The 17,929-nt window shown below is 40.5% G+C and overlaps 1 protein-coding gene across 4 annotated transcripts in view; it reads right to left on the minus strand.

Moving 5' to 3' along the window:
- The window catches only part of Spata6l (spermatogenesis associated 6-like), a 63,863-nt gene continuing 45,934 nt past the window's right edge, over positions 1-17,929 (minus strand). For 2 of the 4 annotated variants that reach the window (XM_005388637.2, XM_005388639.2), the window contains exons 7-13: positions 16,422-16,661; positions 14,113-14,203; positions 11,400-11,434; positions 10,447-10,634; positions 5,205-5,295; positions 3,726-3,826; positions 1-992 (exon numbers count right to left, since the gene is read on the minus strand). In XM_005388637.2, the coding sequence (XP_005388694.1) occupies positions 3,737-3,826; positions 5,205-5,295; positions 10,447-10,634; positions 11,400-11,434; positions 14,113-14,203; positions 16,422-16,661 (735 nt within the window). In that variant the 3' untranslated portion in view covers positions 1-992; positions 3,726-3,736. Of the gene's footprint in view, positions 993-3,725; positions 3,827-5,204; positions 5,296-5,337; positions 5,389-10,446; positions 10,635-11,399; positions 11,435-14,112; positions 14,204-16,421; positions 16,662-17,929 lie in introns of those variants that run through there. The other 2 variants (XM_005388638.2, XM_005388640.2) reach the window with 2 other exon arrangements.

The following is a 17,929-nucleotide window of genomic DNA, read 5'->3' on the forward strand; positions in this document are numbered from 1 at the left end:
GAAAGTGTGAACATTTATAGTCTGAAAGAAACACAAAGATTTCCATTTCCAGGCCCCCTCTTCCCTAGTTCTGTGTCCATGGAAACAGATGTGCCTCTAGTTACCCTTTCTCCCGTCATCTTTCTCTTCCCCCTCCCTCAAACTGGGCCACATTTCATAAAAGCACTCTACTAATTCATTAAACAATCTCATTTTGGCAGTGCTTTCTATGCAACCTATTTACTTAGCTCTTTTAGGGAAATATTTGAAGAAAGTATGTTCCTCCTCTTAATTAATTAAGAATTGCTAGAACAAAAGGTAGAGAACAGAAGTATTTTGAACTACAGTACAAAGAAACTGGCCTCTTACAAATTTATCATAGAAATTCAGCCTTTAAAACCAAGATCTAAATTCTCCAGATATAATGTTCTCTTTTCCTAGTTTTAAGAGGACTTCATATAAATCAAGCCTAACACTGAAAAGAAGTCACATTGACAGTCTTTAACTGGAGACTTTATCAAGTTATTCCTCTAAATAATAACTTCTAGTGCATATAAAAATTTAAATTGGGAGAGGGAGGAAGGGAAGGGAAGGGAAGGAAAAAAAAGGAAAGAAGAGGGAAAACTTTTCAAGAACACAACCATGACCAAAAATGAAGAACAGCTGAAAAAGCATCTTGATATTTTTGTTAGAATTCTATAAAGTGCTTTCCAAATGGAAAAGCAGCTGTCACTCAACTATTACTATTTCTGTTTTGTGCTCAAAACAACACACAAACAAAATAAAACACAAATTTTCAGATGACAAGAAAATGAGGGCCCCACACAGCAACACTTTAATCAACAACTCTTACCTGGGCACAAAAGACTGAGTACAGGGTTTGATTTAAAGAGGGTTAGACACCGGTAACTCAATACAGACAACAAAGATCACTGTGCATTTCTCCAAGGATATGTAGTTGTCTCCAGGAATGAGCTTTTGATGATCCTCCTCCAGCTTTCATTCATTTCCCCCTGCAAAATTTGAAACATCACATGTAACATGTCGTACTGAGAAAATGGTGAACAAGCAACACAACCAAAGAGAAAAAAGATGATTTCATACTACCCTAATCTTGGCATTCTGCCATACCTCGGGGTCACTTGGTCTGAGAGCCTCTTCCAGATTCCCAGTGCTGAGCAAGAGAGGACACACCTATACCACTTCCAGCAAGTCACCTGACCTCTTTGTATGAGGGTGATGATACTCAGAGTTATCCACTCCCAGTATTATTGCAAGGAGTTCTTACAGTCCTTGGAACATAGCAAATGTGCCCGAACCTTCTGGGTATTATTGAATTGAACTGTTACACGTGTGAACAACTACTGTTGACCATGGACAGGGTCAAATATGGAATTGGGGGATGCTCCAATTCCCCATCCTGAAGAAATGCACAGTAAAATGCAGAGATTTTCTATCTTAAATGTACTCCTAAAGAACTCATAAATATATTAATGGCAAGCACCATTTGCAGAGAGTCAAAATAAATTGCCCTGGAATGGAGAAAACTTTTTAAAGTTCCCCAGGTGATTTTAGAGAACTGCTGAGCCAGGGATTTGCCTTCTGAATTGCATGCATGGTCACTGCCTATTATGGTCTGTTGGATTTTGATGGGGCGAGGAGTTCCTGGGATGAAGCAAAGTGCATAATTGTCCATTGTGTCAAACAACATCCCCAACAGGCTGGTGAACAAATGGGGGAGGTGTCCTCAATGATGGAGCTTGGCTCTACCAACTGAGGTTGACTTGTTTTCACTTCTGGTTGTGACAGAGGTATAGGGACCCCTGAAAGAGGAAGTAAAATGGCGCCTGCCCAGTGGAGACACGTGAGATTAAAAACCATACCAGCACTGTCTTAGGAGCTGCAGGTCTAAAAAAAAATGACAGGATCAGAAAGCAGCACTGCAATTAATATTTGCCCTTTATCTTTTACTTTTCTTGATGTATTTCTTTCTCTATAATCTCAAAGTTTAGAATAGTTTTAGGGCTACAATTTTTGCATGTGTTTGAGTAAAGTCTGGCCCAAGTGCCTCAGTGACCATCCAGCTGAAAGCACAACACAAAGCCTAGCTCTCGCTCCAGGCTCGGGGCTAGTCACACAGTAGAATTTGAGATCAAAGGCAGGTGCTCATGGGGACAGAAATGACACAGAGGGTGGGATTTGGTCAGTCTCCTTTCTCTGAGAAGAGGCAGAGAGTCCAATTCTTCCCAGGGGACCAGGAGTTTCACTGAGGCAGCCTTGTAACCCTTTTTTGGAAGGGAGTCTTTAGTGATTAGTCAGTTGACATGCTTAGTAAGGGTCACAGAAAAGGCCAATCAAACCAGTCTTGTAGGTGCCTGATTATAGTGAAAGCCCAGATGATTATCTCATATTCCTTTGCTGTTTACAAACTTGTAATTATTTTGATGTATTAGAGTAAGGTCTATACAATACCATACCATAAGATCCTGGCAGGAGACACATGAGGGCGGTGTCTGAAAACTCTGTGTGGGTGGCAGAGGGTTCGTATTTACACACCTGTTCTCTCTCCTCAGGGTCCTCCTACCACACATCCTAACTTTGGAAAGGCAATAGTGTTAAAAGTTAAGAGTATGGGCTCTGAAGCCACACTGCACAAGCTTATTCTCAGCTCTGCCATTCACTAGATGGATCACTTTGTGCGAGGTATTTAACCTTTCTGTATCTTAACTTCCCTATCTGTAAAATGGAACTCATGATAGTACCCATTTCATAGGGTTGTTTGAGAATTAACTATGAACTCATTTAGCACATGTAAAGTATTTAGACCAGCTCTTGGTACTCAGAAAGCATGTAATAAGGAAGAGCTAAGAGTACTGTTAATAAAATGGTGGAATAGAAGTTCCCAGCTTAATTTCTGTCCACAGAAATCCAACTTGCCACTACCCACAGGCAAGCATGCCACCCTGAAAAAAATAGTTGTTATTATTCTGGACCTGATTTAGGAAGAGAACATAAGAAAATAGCTAAGAAATGGTGATACCCCTACAATCTGGCTATTTGCTATATATTTAAATTGTACAGTTGCCTTATTTCCTCAGTCAGCATTCACTTATAAGATATATTTACCATATGAAGCATGTATCTGCTGACTCTTGCCTCAGACATACTGGAGGACCAAATTATCTGCAGGCAGCAGCAGTGTGAGTGTGGGAAAGGAAGTTCTCATACAGGACATATACCTTAAGACTAAAAAGTTAAATAGGATTCTTTGTACTGTGCTAAACACTGGATACAAAGTAGCAAGCAGTAGAGAGAGTCCTTGATCTGGGACTGTCATTCTCTTTAAAATAAAAATAAAATTTAAATTAAAAAAAGAGAGAGAGGTTGTCATAGAAAATCATGAGACCTGAAAGGCAAACGGAAGTTATCAGGCAGTGTCAGGAAGTAGTATTCTAGATAGAAAAAAAAAATGTATCCAAAGACCCTGCGGAAGAAAGAGCTTGTGCTTAACGAGCTGGAGGAAGTCCGAAGGTCCCTCAGATAAAGACTGAGGGAAGAGAGAGATGACGGGAGGCAATAGAGCTGGCAGACACATGCCCTATCATTTTACTATGTGAAGGAAGAATACAGTTTGTAGGTCTCCTCCATATCTCCTGTCTACCACATTTTTAGCTAGTTTATTTATAATAAGAAACTTAAATTCTTTTAGTAAATCAAGATAAGCAGCACTTAAGCTGCTTACTTACATAAGATAAGGTTAAAAGTATCTCTTTTCATGCTGTGGGTATTTCTTCAGTGGGTAGTTTGGTCTTTCAAGGATATAAGTGTCTTCAGAGTTAGAGTCTTCCTATAATAAAAACATTCAGCAATCACACTGCCAGTAATGGAATAGAGATCAGAAATATTCAGACGAGTAGCCTTTTGCATATATGAGAACTGTGCTTCCCATATATATGATATATGTGAGATTTACTATATGTGGAAGTAGATTTCCTCCCTCCCTTCTCTTCTTCCTTCTGCCTTCCCCTCTTCCTTCCTTTCTTCCTTCCTTCCTTTCATTTTAAAGGGATTCCTTTATTTGGAAGAGAAAATACTCCCATAGTTATAATAACCAATATTCATTTCTAAGTGTCATCCCACAAATCTAGCATACGCCAGTATTTAATTATAAGTCAAGAAGACCAAATCAACTACATGGCATGGTTAAATATTAACCTTTCATTTTAATTCCTTTGAATTAAGTTAGAGGTCGCTTAGCTGTACGTCTGTCACAGACACAAAGTATTGGATATATCTCTCACTGGATCAGGAATACTCCCCAAACTCCAAGTCAAAAAGCCACAACCACCAATTTAAATTTTAGGGAAAAAAATAAAATAACTTTTAGTAAAACATTCTTCCATGCTGTTCAACTTTTAGTAAAACATTCTTCCATTCTTCCATTCTTCCATGCCACCATTCTTCCATGCTGGCCTTACTCAAACCACACAAACAACTGTATTCTTCTTTGGCCTAGGATTTCCATCATACAGGAAGGGAAAGTGATGCAGTAGACTGTCTCCTCTGAACCCTTTCAAGGACCCCATGCTAGGACCACTGCTTGATGAATGCTGTGTACCATATTACCGGCTGCTCAGCCCTCGGATCTAAGTTCCTGTCTCTTTCGCAAGGAGCCTGCAATGACTCCCAACCACTCAAATACCCCTACCACCCTGTTACGGTTCTATCTCGACACACTTATAGGTGGAACTCTGGGGAAGTAACTGGATCACAGGGTCATGATATTCATCAGTGGATTTATCCACTCGTAAGTTTATAGCTAGGTGTGATGCTGGGAGGTGAAGCCTGGTGGGAAAAGGTGGGTCATTGTAGGCATGGCCTCGAAGGGTTTATATTTCTCCCTTGATTCCTTGGTGTGTCCTGCCTGCCCTGTATGGATTGTTTCTCCTCTGCCACACCATGCTGCCTTGGAACCAGCCTCTATTACTAAAACCTCTACAAACTCTGAACCAAAATAAACCTCTCCTTTAACCTGTGGATGTGGGATATTCTGTCACAAGTAAGATACATACACTCTTAGAACACCACATACTCTCACTGGTAAGTGTAACAATTTTACATTTGTTTCTGCATTTACTTGGTTAATGTCTGCCTCACCTACTAGACCACAGTTCCAGTTCCAAGTTACTTCATCAACAAAGATTAATTTTATCAGAAACCCTAACCTTTGGGGGCTGCTGAACTCTGTGGGACATCAGAAGACCACATACCCTTTCGTGGATCTTCTTCCATGTGGGCTCAGAACTACGATGGCACCTGTTCAACAAATTGAACACCACAATGTATTATGCAGCTATTCAATGGTCCACCAGCTTAGAGTATGTAAGAGTTGTTGCTTAAAACTTAATCCTAAGAAAAAACAACAGCATGAAAAATGGTACACATAGTATGAACTCAAAGCATTTATTAAGTCCATGAATAAGAAAAGCACTGGGGAATAAAAATAACCAACGTGTTTAAAATGGTTTGTGCTTGCATGTTTGGCTATAAGTTATTCCTTTCTCTGGACCCTACTGTGTTTTTTCTTTTTTCTTATTCTTTGTCCTTGTGTGTGTGTGTTTTCAACTGTTTCTCTAATGAGCAAATCCTGCTTTCACATTAAAATTTTTAATCCTTAAATTTTCATATAAAAACCAATGTGTTATTTTCTGCCACATGAATTCTATTTTATTTCTCATTGACTTAAACCACCTGGACCCCAGACTTAGCCAGCATTTTCCCCTTCCATACACATTGCTAGCACTGCTCTATCTGTAATGTTGCCGCTTCCCAAGCCCTAGCCACACTCTCATTAACTCCTACTCACCTTTCAGGGTTCAGTTCCATTGCTAACTTCTTAGGAAAGTCCTTCCTGAGTTCTTAAGTGAAGGGGTCAGATAACTTCTCACCCACATTTGGAATTATATTTACCTACACCTCAATCATAGTATTTCTGCCAGTGGGAATCTTGGCATTATTTGGTTAATGTATGTCTGAAATTGAGACTAAGACTGTTTGGTTAATAGTTTATCCCAGGGTACAGTTGGTATTGAATACCATAGTGATATTTAAAAGATATTTCTTGGGGCTGGAGATTTAGCTTAGCAGCATAGCGCCTGCCTGGTAAGTGTGAGGTCGTGAGTTCGATCCTTGGTACTAGAGAAAAACAAAACAAACAAACAAACAAACATATTTCTTGAGTAGTGAGTTCATTCATTCATTCATTCATTCATTCATTCATTTGTATTCAGGGGAGAGGTGAGAACCAAATCCTACACTCTGAGGTGAATGTTAAAGTATACATAGCAATTTGCTAAAGAAAAGCACAGATACTGTTCCCTTAAAATGCCTACAAAGGGGGCTGGGGATTTAGCTCAGCGGCACAGCGCCTGCCTGGCAAGCGCAAGGTCGTGAGTTCAATTCCTGGTACCGGAAAAGAAAAACAAAAAACAAAACAAAACAAAAATGCCTACAAAATTTTAATAATTCAAATAAAGCCATTATCTTCTATTAATGTATGACAAACACTGGAAATGTCAGGAGCATTGGGAATTGAGTTGTTCTTATGACTACCATACTAATGACCCCGTACGTGGCTGCCCCTCTCCATGATTCTGGTCCCATCTGTCTTCCCATCACAACTGTCTATATCAAGCATGTTCCACGGATTTCCAGGGAGACCAAAAAAAGGACTGGCTCTATACAAAACCATTACCAACCTAGAAAAACAGCTCAGCAAAATGAAAGCATCACCTAAAGCACTACTGTGCTTAAGAAAAGACCGTATATACCATTTCTACACTCCTCTATCAAAGTCTAAGATGACAAAAATATTTTAAAGTTATAAAGTTAGTATTTACAAACAGCCACCAGGTAGACATTGTATATACTTCTCATAGATTTTGAAAGTACTAAAGCAATTCCTACATTTGAATGCAATGTAAATGAATGTATTTGCATATACTGTAAATACATACATCTGCATGATATGCACAATCTTTTCTACATTCGAGAACCTTCTCTTTGAAAATGATGAGCCAACAGACAGGAGCAGTGCTGTATCTTCATTATACTTTCTCCACATGATTCACCTTCTCCTTGTGCAGAAGGAGGAATGAGGATGTGTGATGAAGGTACGACATTATCCAAACAGTGGAGAGGAGGAGCAGGCTTGAGGGTGTTCCTCCCTCCTTTGGGACTACCACTTTTCCTCATAAAGGTCTTGCTAAAGGACTTTGTGTTTCTTCCATTAAAACCTTGGGCTGGTCCTCACTCCAAAATTTGTCTTCAATTCATCTCTGTCACCTTGGCCCTTAAGAACTTTAGAATCAAGCTAAAAGAATCTCAAGGGTGTTTCTCAGACACCCGTGTGGTCTGGGCACACAGACCAGTCCTGATGATGCTGATGTGAAAAGAATAGAAATGTAGAGACCTCCAGTGTCCCAGATCCTGCCTTGGTTATCCCTCTAAAGTCAGTAGGAATGCAATCCTCCCCAGGCACACAAATGGCATGTTCTTCACTTAAAACAGCTGTCTTAAATATACTATCTCTGGAGCTGCTCCTCTGGAGTTAAAATTCCTGATCTGCCCAGGACTTGAGAGCTTCCCAGGATTTTGGGGGATGAAAACCAAGACAATGACGGGACATGTTAGTCTTCATTATAGCAGATCATGGCCTTATTTATAAACTCATAGTCCAAATAGGTCCAAGGTTATCTGTTTAAAGTGACTATGAAAAAGAAAAGTGACTTTAGGCACACAGCATCTGCAGTCTCATTAGAGATAACAAGTCACTGGTTTGCAATCAGAATCACATTCCTAAAGCTACCTGTGCCAGCTTCTATGAGTAAACTTTCAAAGCTCCCTACTTCCTTCTAAGAAAACTCCTCAGCTTGGCTTCCACAGTGCCCCCTCAGACCCTTACACCCTGGCACCCACTACTCCCCCAAATCCATCTGACTACTGGAAGCTGACCCTGCCCTGCCTCCTTACCTCCCACCCCTCACCTCCACTAGTTCTATCATAAACCAATCTGCTCTCTCCAGGGCTCAGAAAACATGTCACCTCCTCCACAAAACATGCTAGAACTGCCATCCTCCTTCCTACGCCAATAGCATTTTCCTGTACTATTGAAGAAGCACTGTCCTATAGAAAGCTGCTTGTAGCTGAATACCCAATATGAAGATAACAACAAGTAATACAACAACCATTGTTAATTTCCTACCATCTTGTCTGAAATTCTGGATTGCTTTTATTGTTTTTATGTTGCTGTGTTTATCTATTTGTGTTTGTTAATTTGTTTCTGTTTTTTTTTTTTAATTAAAAAAAAATCACAAAAGAAAAGAAAGAAAGCTGCCTGTGTACTTGTTTTCCCCCATTCCATCCTGGGTTGCAAATTCTCAAGAAATCAGGAGAAATGTTTTAAATACTAGTATTTCTGTTTCAGGCTCAGCGGATTGATTACCAAGGCTGTTCCAAGATACCTTTTTAACCATGGAGAGCCCACACTCACACATAATTCCAATCCCATTTGATTTTGACTCCACAAATATGAAGCAATTTTTCTGCCAACCAGAGTTGACAATCACCTGCATGCTGCCTAAAGACACGCATAAAAGGCTGGGTGCATGGACACATAAACCATTGAACAGATTTAAGGAGAAATGAGACCTTCCCAGATCTCCCTTCTGATGGAGTTACTCGCCTTCTGCACTTCTTTCCCTCTCCTTTGGATTGTGCTTCTGCTGAGTGCATAGACAGTCCATTCGATATCTAGTGGGGTGAGGTTATGTTAACCTCTCACCTAGTGAGGAAGTCACCGGAAAGCGAAAGTGCCGTGATCATGCACACTGCACATCACAGCTGCCCAGTAAGTGCCCAGTCAATTCAGTGTCTCAGGAAAGCTTGCTGCACTGCTTCTAAGGAGCTTAAGAAACTGGGATTTCCCCAGTTTGGGGAGCAAAGAAGTATTCTGTGGCTGAAAGAAGATAAACCTTTGGTCATCACATTAACTTTAAAGGTGAGAAAAATGAAGTCTAAACAGTCAAATATTTGTGTAAGATCATTCAGCACTTAAGAGTGAGCACTAAAGCCCTAAGCTTCCAGTCACACCAAGTGAGGATTCTTTCCACTCCTTGTTTAAAATCAATTCCCTGTAAGTCTTTGAATCCAGAATAATCTCCCTCACTTTTCCAACCCGCTGAGTTCCAGGCTGGTAGCATAAACCAGGAGGAGACAGAAGCCAGGCACAGCGGAGAATAAATACATCTCAGAGCACTTTTCTCTGTGTGCCAAAGTTGATTTTTAAAAAATCTATGTTGTCCCATTTTCCAGTAAAGTAAATGATCAAAAATTCACCGTAAGTTAATGTTTTATTAAAATACTTGATCAGGTTTCCTCAAGTGACTTAATATTTCAATATAGGTATCCTATTAATTCTGAAAACCATCACACATGGATTGCCACTTTCTTAATCTACCGCAAAATATAATTCCTACTGAAATTACAAGGCCACTTTGGTTCTAGGATATCTACAATGAGTCCCTTTGTAAGTAACAGTGTTATTTTGGCATGAGGACTTCTTGTTCTCAGCAGTAGTAATGCAGGGAAGAACAGATTGGCACATCCTCCCTTCAAAACAGCTGTCTTATTTTCAGGGCCACTCCTCTGGCATAAGGGGGACCACCTATTCTGACTTGCACGATGAGCTGAGTTTCCCAGAAAGAAGGACTTTGAGGGCTAACAGAGGACTCAAGAGCATTGGTTGATTTCCTTAGTAGGGAACACAGTTTGGCAAATAAAGATTCCTGTTCTGGTTCTCAGGCCTGGTCTCCAGACAAATGCAAACATGTTCCTATCAGCTGAGGTAATAATGCAGACAAACCAAGAAACTATGCGTCTAGAAAATAAAAACAGAGGCTGGGGATTTAGCTCAGTGGCATATCGCCTGCCTGGCAAGCGCAAGGTTGTGAGTTCAATTCCCGGTACCGGAAGAAAAACAAAAACAAAATAGAAAATAAAAACACACTCTTATGTTAACAACATTTGTCTTCGGGTGGTAAGAGTATGAGTGATTTTTTTCCTCCTCCTTTTTGCTGGTCTATAAATTGTCTATAGTGAACATTTTTATACCACTAAAACCAAAAACTTCAGTTGAAAATTTTATGACAGATAAAAATGTGCAAATACTAGGTAGATAAGACTATATATCAGTTAGGTATCTATCATATTCACAACGAACATGCTGAAACATGCTTTCCAGAGAAGAGGCTCGATTCTGACTTTCGGGTGGATTTTATAAGGAAAGGTGGATTTTTCATACCTAGGTCTCACCATCTGAATGTTGCTAAGAAAACATACTGAAGTGAGGTTACTCCTGCCAGACCACAGCGCTCTCTTCAGGCAAAGAGACAGATGCTTGCTGCTGACCTTTCTCGGAGTAGAAGTGGATCCAGAGGGCTAGGAGATCTGGAGTGCTGGCAGTTGGCAAATGAGGTTTCCCGGTGGAAATTGGCATCCCCTTGGCTACAGGGCGAGGACTTTCCAAACTCTCTTGAATCTAAATGTGATGGTGATGCTTTCCTTAAAATAATCCGTTCATCTGGCTCTCTGATAACCTGAATGACAATGTGCATTATTCTTCAGTTGTAGTTTTTTGTTTCGTTTTGTTTGTCTGCTTTTTGCTTTGCTTAATTTAGAGCTAGGGGTGGGGTAGGAAAAGGAAGAGAAATGGAGGTAAGGTGATAAAATATAGGCCGCAGGGATCTCCTGCAAATAAAAGAGGGCTACAAACAAAATGCTCAGTAGTTGAGGTCAAGGAAAAATAATCAAAAGTCTGTACATTTGGCATATATTAATAAACCAAATTAACTCATGCTCTGAGCTTTGATTTCTGAGGCCAAGGGATTACTGGGTCTGGGAAAAGATAATATTTTAGCAAAATATTTAAGTGCCATGGTGTAAGAAGTATAGTATACTCAATCTTCCAGTGGTAGGTCTATTTTCACATTGTAACACTATAACACTGACAAACTAATAGAACTTCAATAACAAGTCATTTACCACCTCTACATGTATAAGGTGTTCCATTAGAGAAAAAGCAATGAGAGTTACTAGTGATAAAGTAGGTATTGGGCCTAGATACACCCTCCCTGGTAATTCATCCTACAAATGAATAGAGGGGAGCAAATCACCAAGTTCTGAAGCAGAATATACAGTGGAACCTGTACGCCTCTTTGCATAAACCCTAGCTAATCTAAAGCAATGCCATGTAAACAGCACTAGCTAGAAATAAACTTTCTACTGCTGACTGCAGGATGCACAATAATTGACATATAATAACTGCAAATAAATCATTCTACAAATGCTACTTCTAAAATTACCTTTATGTTTGCTGCAAGGCTGTCAAGAGAAGAAGCTAGAAGAAAGAGGAACAGGTGTTTGAATGGCTCATTATGACCAATTAGCCTAAAACTGCTGCTACATTTATTCCACAGCAGTACAACAGTTTTAGACAATGAATGAAATTTTTAAGAACTTCAGTGCTCCCTTGCAAATTACAAGACCGTTATTAAGTCTCCCTTGAGTCACTCCAATTCTGTCTCGGAGTTTATCTATCCTCTTGAGATCAACATGAGGTTTTATTTTTAATTATGCCACAGATGAAAGGAGGAACGGTAAAAGCAAACCTAAAGTGAATCAGTAAGTTCAATACCCTTAAGCAGATTTAAAGCAGAAATAAATGAAATTTGTACAATATGGTCAGGGCCTAAAGGACAGTAATGGGGATCTAATACAAAATTCATATACTCTGCCTCTTCGGCCATTTTGTTTTTGTTTTTGTAGACTCCTATTTATGCAGCAGCACCTGAGTATATTTTTCCAAGGTAGACACAAATGTTATGTTGAGACAATATATAAGAGCTTAGGGAAATATAATGCAAAAATGGAAGTCATGATGATTACCATAAATAATTATGAGAAGCATGAAGACCTACTACCAGAGAACAGGATGGATCCCTAGAAAGTGAAATAATAAAAACACACAGAGAAAACAGACAAAATTGGGGGGAAAAATGCTTTTGAAATGAATATTTGTAAGATAACGGTAAGACCATCATGGTTGCCCACAGTGTGACTGGGGCTTAGGCAATCACGAGGACTTTTCCTTGACTGCTGATTCCCTCATACCACTGGTAATAAGAAGAAAGACACAAAAATGGATTTTTAAAGCCTGGAAAATTTCACATCCTCTGGGCATACAAAACTGTGTGTGTCCATTTTGTCCCAGGAGTTCTCGTCTCTCCTAGCCCAAGCTGAGCAGAGAATTGGCAGTGCCAAGGTTCTTTGCAGCTATTGCCACAAACCTGACCTCTGCCCTGGGACCCCCTGCTACTGGTTTTGAGCAGCCCCCTCTCATGGAGGGCATTGGTATTTGTTCCCTTGATTCTCAGACTGCAGGCCATGGGTCTATAGTTTGAGGATCACCTGGAAGCTTATTAGAAAAGCGTCCCAAGCCTCACCCAGCCCTGCTGATCAGAATCTGTAGTTTAACAAAGTCCCTGGGTGATTCAACTTTGAGAAGCACTGCTTTATTCTACGTTAGGCCTGGATGAAGGAGCTGAAAGGTGACCTAAGCAAAGGTCTGGCTTGAAAGCTATAGGGATTCCAGGATCTGAGCCCAGAGGTCTGAACATCATCTCTAAATATAGGTATGCCAAAAACTTGGTGTGTGACCTGTACACACATTGTAACCTCTCTGGAACCTGAGTTCTCCACCTGCAGGATTAAGAAAAGACAAAGACCCAGCCCAGTGTGATGTATGAGTCCCACAATATTCGAGTCAGCATTAAACCCAACTTGTCCTCCCCCAGAAAGGACATTTGCTGTCATCTGATTTCACTGTACTAGGAAGGACAATGCTTTTATAGGCTACATGGGTAATTTTGAATTCACAGAACCTACATTAAATGTTAAAGGTGATGAAGCACTTTCTGCTTCAGATCCTATGCTCTGTCCTTGGTCAGCTGCTTTCAGTCACTAAGACCTGCTTGTGTTACTGCAAAAACTCTGTAGCCCTGAGAAGTAAAAGCCTATAGGCCTAAGTTAGGGAACTCTGTTCTAAGGAATGGCACAAGTCCAGTCCTACCAGGAGACCAGGGAAAAGAGGACGCTGTCGTCATTTTAGCCTGAGGATTTGGGTTAAGTTCAGGAGTGATGTACTTGGCTCCCATGACCTTCACTCCTAACACATTTACGTATTTCAGTCATAAAAGATGCCTGGGATATGCGATAACCCAATGACTCCACGCACGGTCCAGGAACTTCCCCATGGGTCCTCAAAACCTTTTAAGAAACCTGCAAGGTCAAAATTGCTTTCATAATTATACTAAGATATTGTGTGGCTTTTCACTCTCACTTTCTCACAGTGCTAACAAAAGCTACAACCAATCATAGCATCACCATTCTGATGGCTAAAATTGTACTTCTGCTAGTGTAGTGTATTTTTTAAATTCCTCAGTTTTAGTTTCTAACCTGCTAAATATTAATAGACATTACTCGCTTCAACAAAAAAACCTCTTTGCAATCTTCAGTAATATTTAAAAGGGTCCTAAAATCTAAACTTTTGAAATTCCTTGCCTTAACATAACTGCTTCAGATAGAATTGGCTTCCCTCCTCCCTGACACAGAATCTTGGACAGCAAACATTATCAGTCTCCCGACCAGCCCATTCAGAAAGATGGCAAACAAAATAATCGTTAGCTGTCAGTGCTGCTTTTCCAAGGAGTTCACATCAGGCCATTGCTCCTGGCTTTACCAGCCCAGCCAGGGAACAACGGCAACCACTGCACCCTTACTCTACAGCAACGCTGCCCAGCACAGCTCTCTTCAGCACTAGGTGAACTCTCAAATAGATGGCTTCTCAGCTGCCTCCGCCCCCTGGGAACTCTCCAGTGAACACCATAGATGGAGAGTCCTTGGGAATCAGGCCCACAGTTTTCACCATACCTTGTGCTTCCTCAGAATCAAAGACAGTAAGTAGGATACACTGGTTCCCATAAAGAAATGTACTGAAATATCAAGAAACTAAAGTACCTCTTTTCATCGGAAATGGAAAGTTTGAAAACTTTGATTTTCTTCTAGATTTCTGTGGGTGAGGCTCCCCAAAGGGCTTTGCACTGTCCACCTGATAGCAAAAGAGAGAAACAAAGCTTGAATCTATGGTAGCTTGTAGTACCCACTCCTCATTACCCACCGTGTTTGCTCCTCCTCTGCCAGTATTCAGATCAGAAAAGAGAAGGCTGGGAAATAACTTAAACCATAGTCTCGATGTTACCTCTTCTACCCAACTGGAGGAGCCATTTATCCCTATCTTCACGGAGGCTTCCTTAGGCTAGAACATTAGCATATGGGTTGGCAGCATAAAGAACTACAGCTGGATACATGTTATATGCTAATAGTGGTAGGAATCAAGCACAGAGAGCAAGCAAAGATCTACTTCACATTTTTTAAAACAGGAAGGAGTACCATATTTCTACACAATATTATCAGTGCTGACCTAAGCAGCGTCTTCCCTGGCAGCAAGTGGTTGGCACAGATGACACTGTAGCCTTCCATGACCCCTTCCAGATTGTGTCCATATTCTGGTTTCAAGAAATATACTGATTTATAGCTCAGCGGCAAAAGCGCCTGACTGGCAAGCGCAAGGCCGTGAGTTCGGTTCCCGGTACCGGAGAAAAACCAAAAAAAAAAAAAAAAAAAAAGAAATATACTGATTTGAACTTACAAATTTACAAGTTTTTACAACATCAGATCCTCTAAATGTTAATGCTTCTACTTAAGGAAACACTATGTAGCATCAGGAAATCTGGTTAAATAAAAGAATTAATATTTAAAATCACTAATAAAAGAGCTTGGGACGTGGCAAAAACTCTAAGAATTTGTTAAATAAAAGATATATCAAGCAAGTTTTCATTCTTTAAGAAATCAAACCATATTTTAAGGTTGTTTAGTCTATAACGACAATGGACTAACATATTTTACAAAAATTTACACAGACTGGAATAAATCAGACCCTCCAATAAACTCAAGTTAACAATATTTTTGTGGAGCCACATTTAAAGATTGGTTGCTAGATGTTTGCCAGACATCTTTACTTAGGCCACAAAGTTCTGCATATCTGTATCTGTGAATCAATAGTGTCTGCAGACACTTATTTGGTAGTTTCTAACCAAAAAGGTCTGTTCTACCTACAAATCAACTTTTTAAATTTTTTCTAGGTACTGGAGATTGAACCAGCATCTTCGTACTGAGCTACATCCCAGCCCACAATGCCCAGGCTGGACTCAAATTTGTGATCCTCCCACTTCGGCCTCCCAGAGTTCTAGTATTACAAGCATGTGCTACCAGGCCCAGATCTAATCAACGCTTTATATACAGTCACCTCAACAGCACCTTGACATTGAGACCTACCACACCTCATAGCCTGTCTAAATACACAAACATCGCCACTAGTGACTTTAAGTCAAAATACCAACTCAACATGCTATCAACAGGTAATATTCTGGAAAGGAAGTTGTTGACTAGAACATGGAATAGTGTTCATGGAGAGTATAAAATAATATAGAAAATATTTTTAAGCAATGTTAACTGGACTGTATCAAGTAACTAAAAAAAAGAAACTAATAGTATATACATAGTATAATTACAACTTTGTGGGAAGAAAGCCTATAAAGACCAAAAAAGGTGAAGAAAATGCATAAAGTTAAATTGAGCAGTCTATTTGCTGATGAGCCTATGGGTAATTTATTTTCTTAAACTTTTCTGTATTTTCCATTACTTATGTAGTATAGTAGTAAAAACAATTTTTTAAAGAGATGGAGAGATCTAGGATAGTTAAATTTGTCCACTACCTCCTGTGGGCTAAATCTAAGCTGCCTCTACTTCAGGGCTTTGGGTTTAGCATATTGCACCTTCCTGCAAAGACACCTTACCTACTCTTCAAAGTACGGCCACTACTCAAAGTGAGCACTAATCTCACTAAGAAAACTGGAGCAATTTTCTTTCAGCTGATAAAGTCTCAGCCTTTGTTATACATCTCCAACTCCTGGCAATTCCCCACTTCTTCTGAACAGTGATGAGTTATCGTAGGTAGTACTCCTTTAATAATTTTCAAAAATAAAAAATGAAGATGGCTGACATTTACTACACAGGTTCTCTGTAGGAGATACCTGCAGAGGAGCTTACTCTTTATTAAGTGAACACAGTTTAGCAACAGTTATTATTCAATTTGAATTCTCTATTTCAAATCACCCCTTTGTTTTTGTGGTCCAGCATTCCTTTATTCCACCCTCATCCACATCCTTCCTATTCCAAAGTACTCTGAAGAATTACTTGAGACTCACATGTCTAACCACAAATGGAGGTCTCCTTTCTCCAGTCAATTTGAAGTTATTTCCAAGGTTCAATTCAGCCGGCTGGTCCAGGAAAGAACGTCTGGTGGAATATGGAGAGGGTGCCTGGGATTGCATGCCTGTGGATAGTCTGTCAGGATTATTATCCTTCAGCTTCATCTTTATATTATTTAAGGGGAACACTGGTCCATATGATGCTGAGAAAGGCCTTTGTGACTTGTGTCTTTCTTCCTGAAATTAAAAGAGAATATTTTTAAACTACAAAATCAATCAGAAATATAGCTACATATCATTAAACTTTTGAACACTAAGGCAGAAGATCAACCATCTCAGGATGACAAAACAAGAATTTAAGGAAGGCATTTCTCTACTTAGTCTTTTTTTCCAGTTCAACTTAATACCACCAATACTTATAACTTAACAGTATAATATATTCCAATAATAAAATGAGATTTATTTGTATTAGGGAAAAGTTAGAAAGTATCTCTCTTTCTCTCTCTGTCTCTCTGTCTCTCTGTCTCTCTGTCTCTCTCTCTCTCTCTCTCTCTCTCTCACACACACACACACACACACACACACACAATGCATGCATAGGTAGATGGCAGATACTAATAAAGAGAAAATGTCACATACACAGGTTCAGGAATTTTACTCAAAGAATTTATTATAGTAAATAACTGTGGGTACACATATAGCAACAAAAATGCTTATAGCAATTTTAAAAATAAGAAACCAACTCTTTGGTTGAGTAAGCAGGTGGCTTTCAGCTGCAAGCCCACCTCAGCTCCACGATGATACTGAGGGAGGGATTCTGTAACTCCCTTTTCACCTTTCCAGTCATTCTGTTAGCACTAGGAGGGGAACAGAGACTGAGAGGGTAGGACTGGCTCCTGCTGGTTCTGCGTTCCGCTCCTGTTGGCATCCCCCCAGCAGCCGCTCTTCAGCAGGACAGGAGTCCACGGCTCCAGCTGAACGTTTCCCCCGGAAGGCCAGAGCCAGCCTCGCAGCTCCCTCTCAGTCACCACACCCGCTCAGATACAGGCTCCCGGGGCCCAAAGGCCGCTACTGAGAAACGTGGGTCCCACCCCAAAGGGAAACTTCCTCTAAGTGAGCTGCTGTGGCACTAGCAGTGAGCAGCACGCTCTTTCGAAGTCAGAGTCCCAGAGTTCCTCTGAGTTCCCAGGCAGGAAAGAGCCCCTCCCCACAGGTCTGGTCCCATTGCTCACGGGGCCTCTTCCAACCTCTACATTCCTGGGGACCTAAGCTCTTTCTTCTGCTTCCCCAGCCCTGGAGTGAGAAGCTGCTCCTTGAAGTTTTTCTTTCTTCCTGCCTCTCTCTTCTCTCCCCTCTCCTCTCCTCTCCTCTCCCCATGCCTCCCCTTCTTCTTTCTTCTTCCTCCCCTCCTCCTCCCCTCCTCCCCTCCTCCTTCTTCTTTCTTCTTCTTCCTTCTTTTCCTTTTCTCCCTCTCTCTCCCTCCCTCTCTGCCTCCCTGTCCCTCC

This window comes from Chinchilla lanigera, unplaced genomic scaffold (genome assembly GCF_000276665.1).
Source record: "Chinchilla lanigera isolate Chin_1 unplaced genomic scaffold, ChiLan1.0 scaffold00033, whole genome shotgun sequence".
NCBI lineage: Eukaryota > Metazoa > Chordata > Mammalia > Rodentia > Chinchillidae > Chinchilla > Chinchilla lanigera.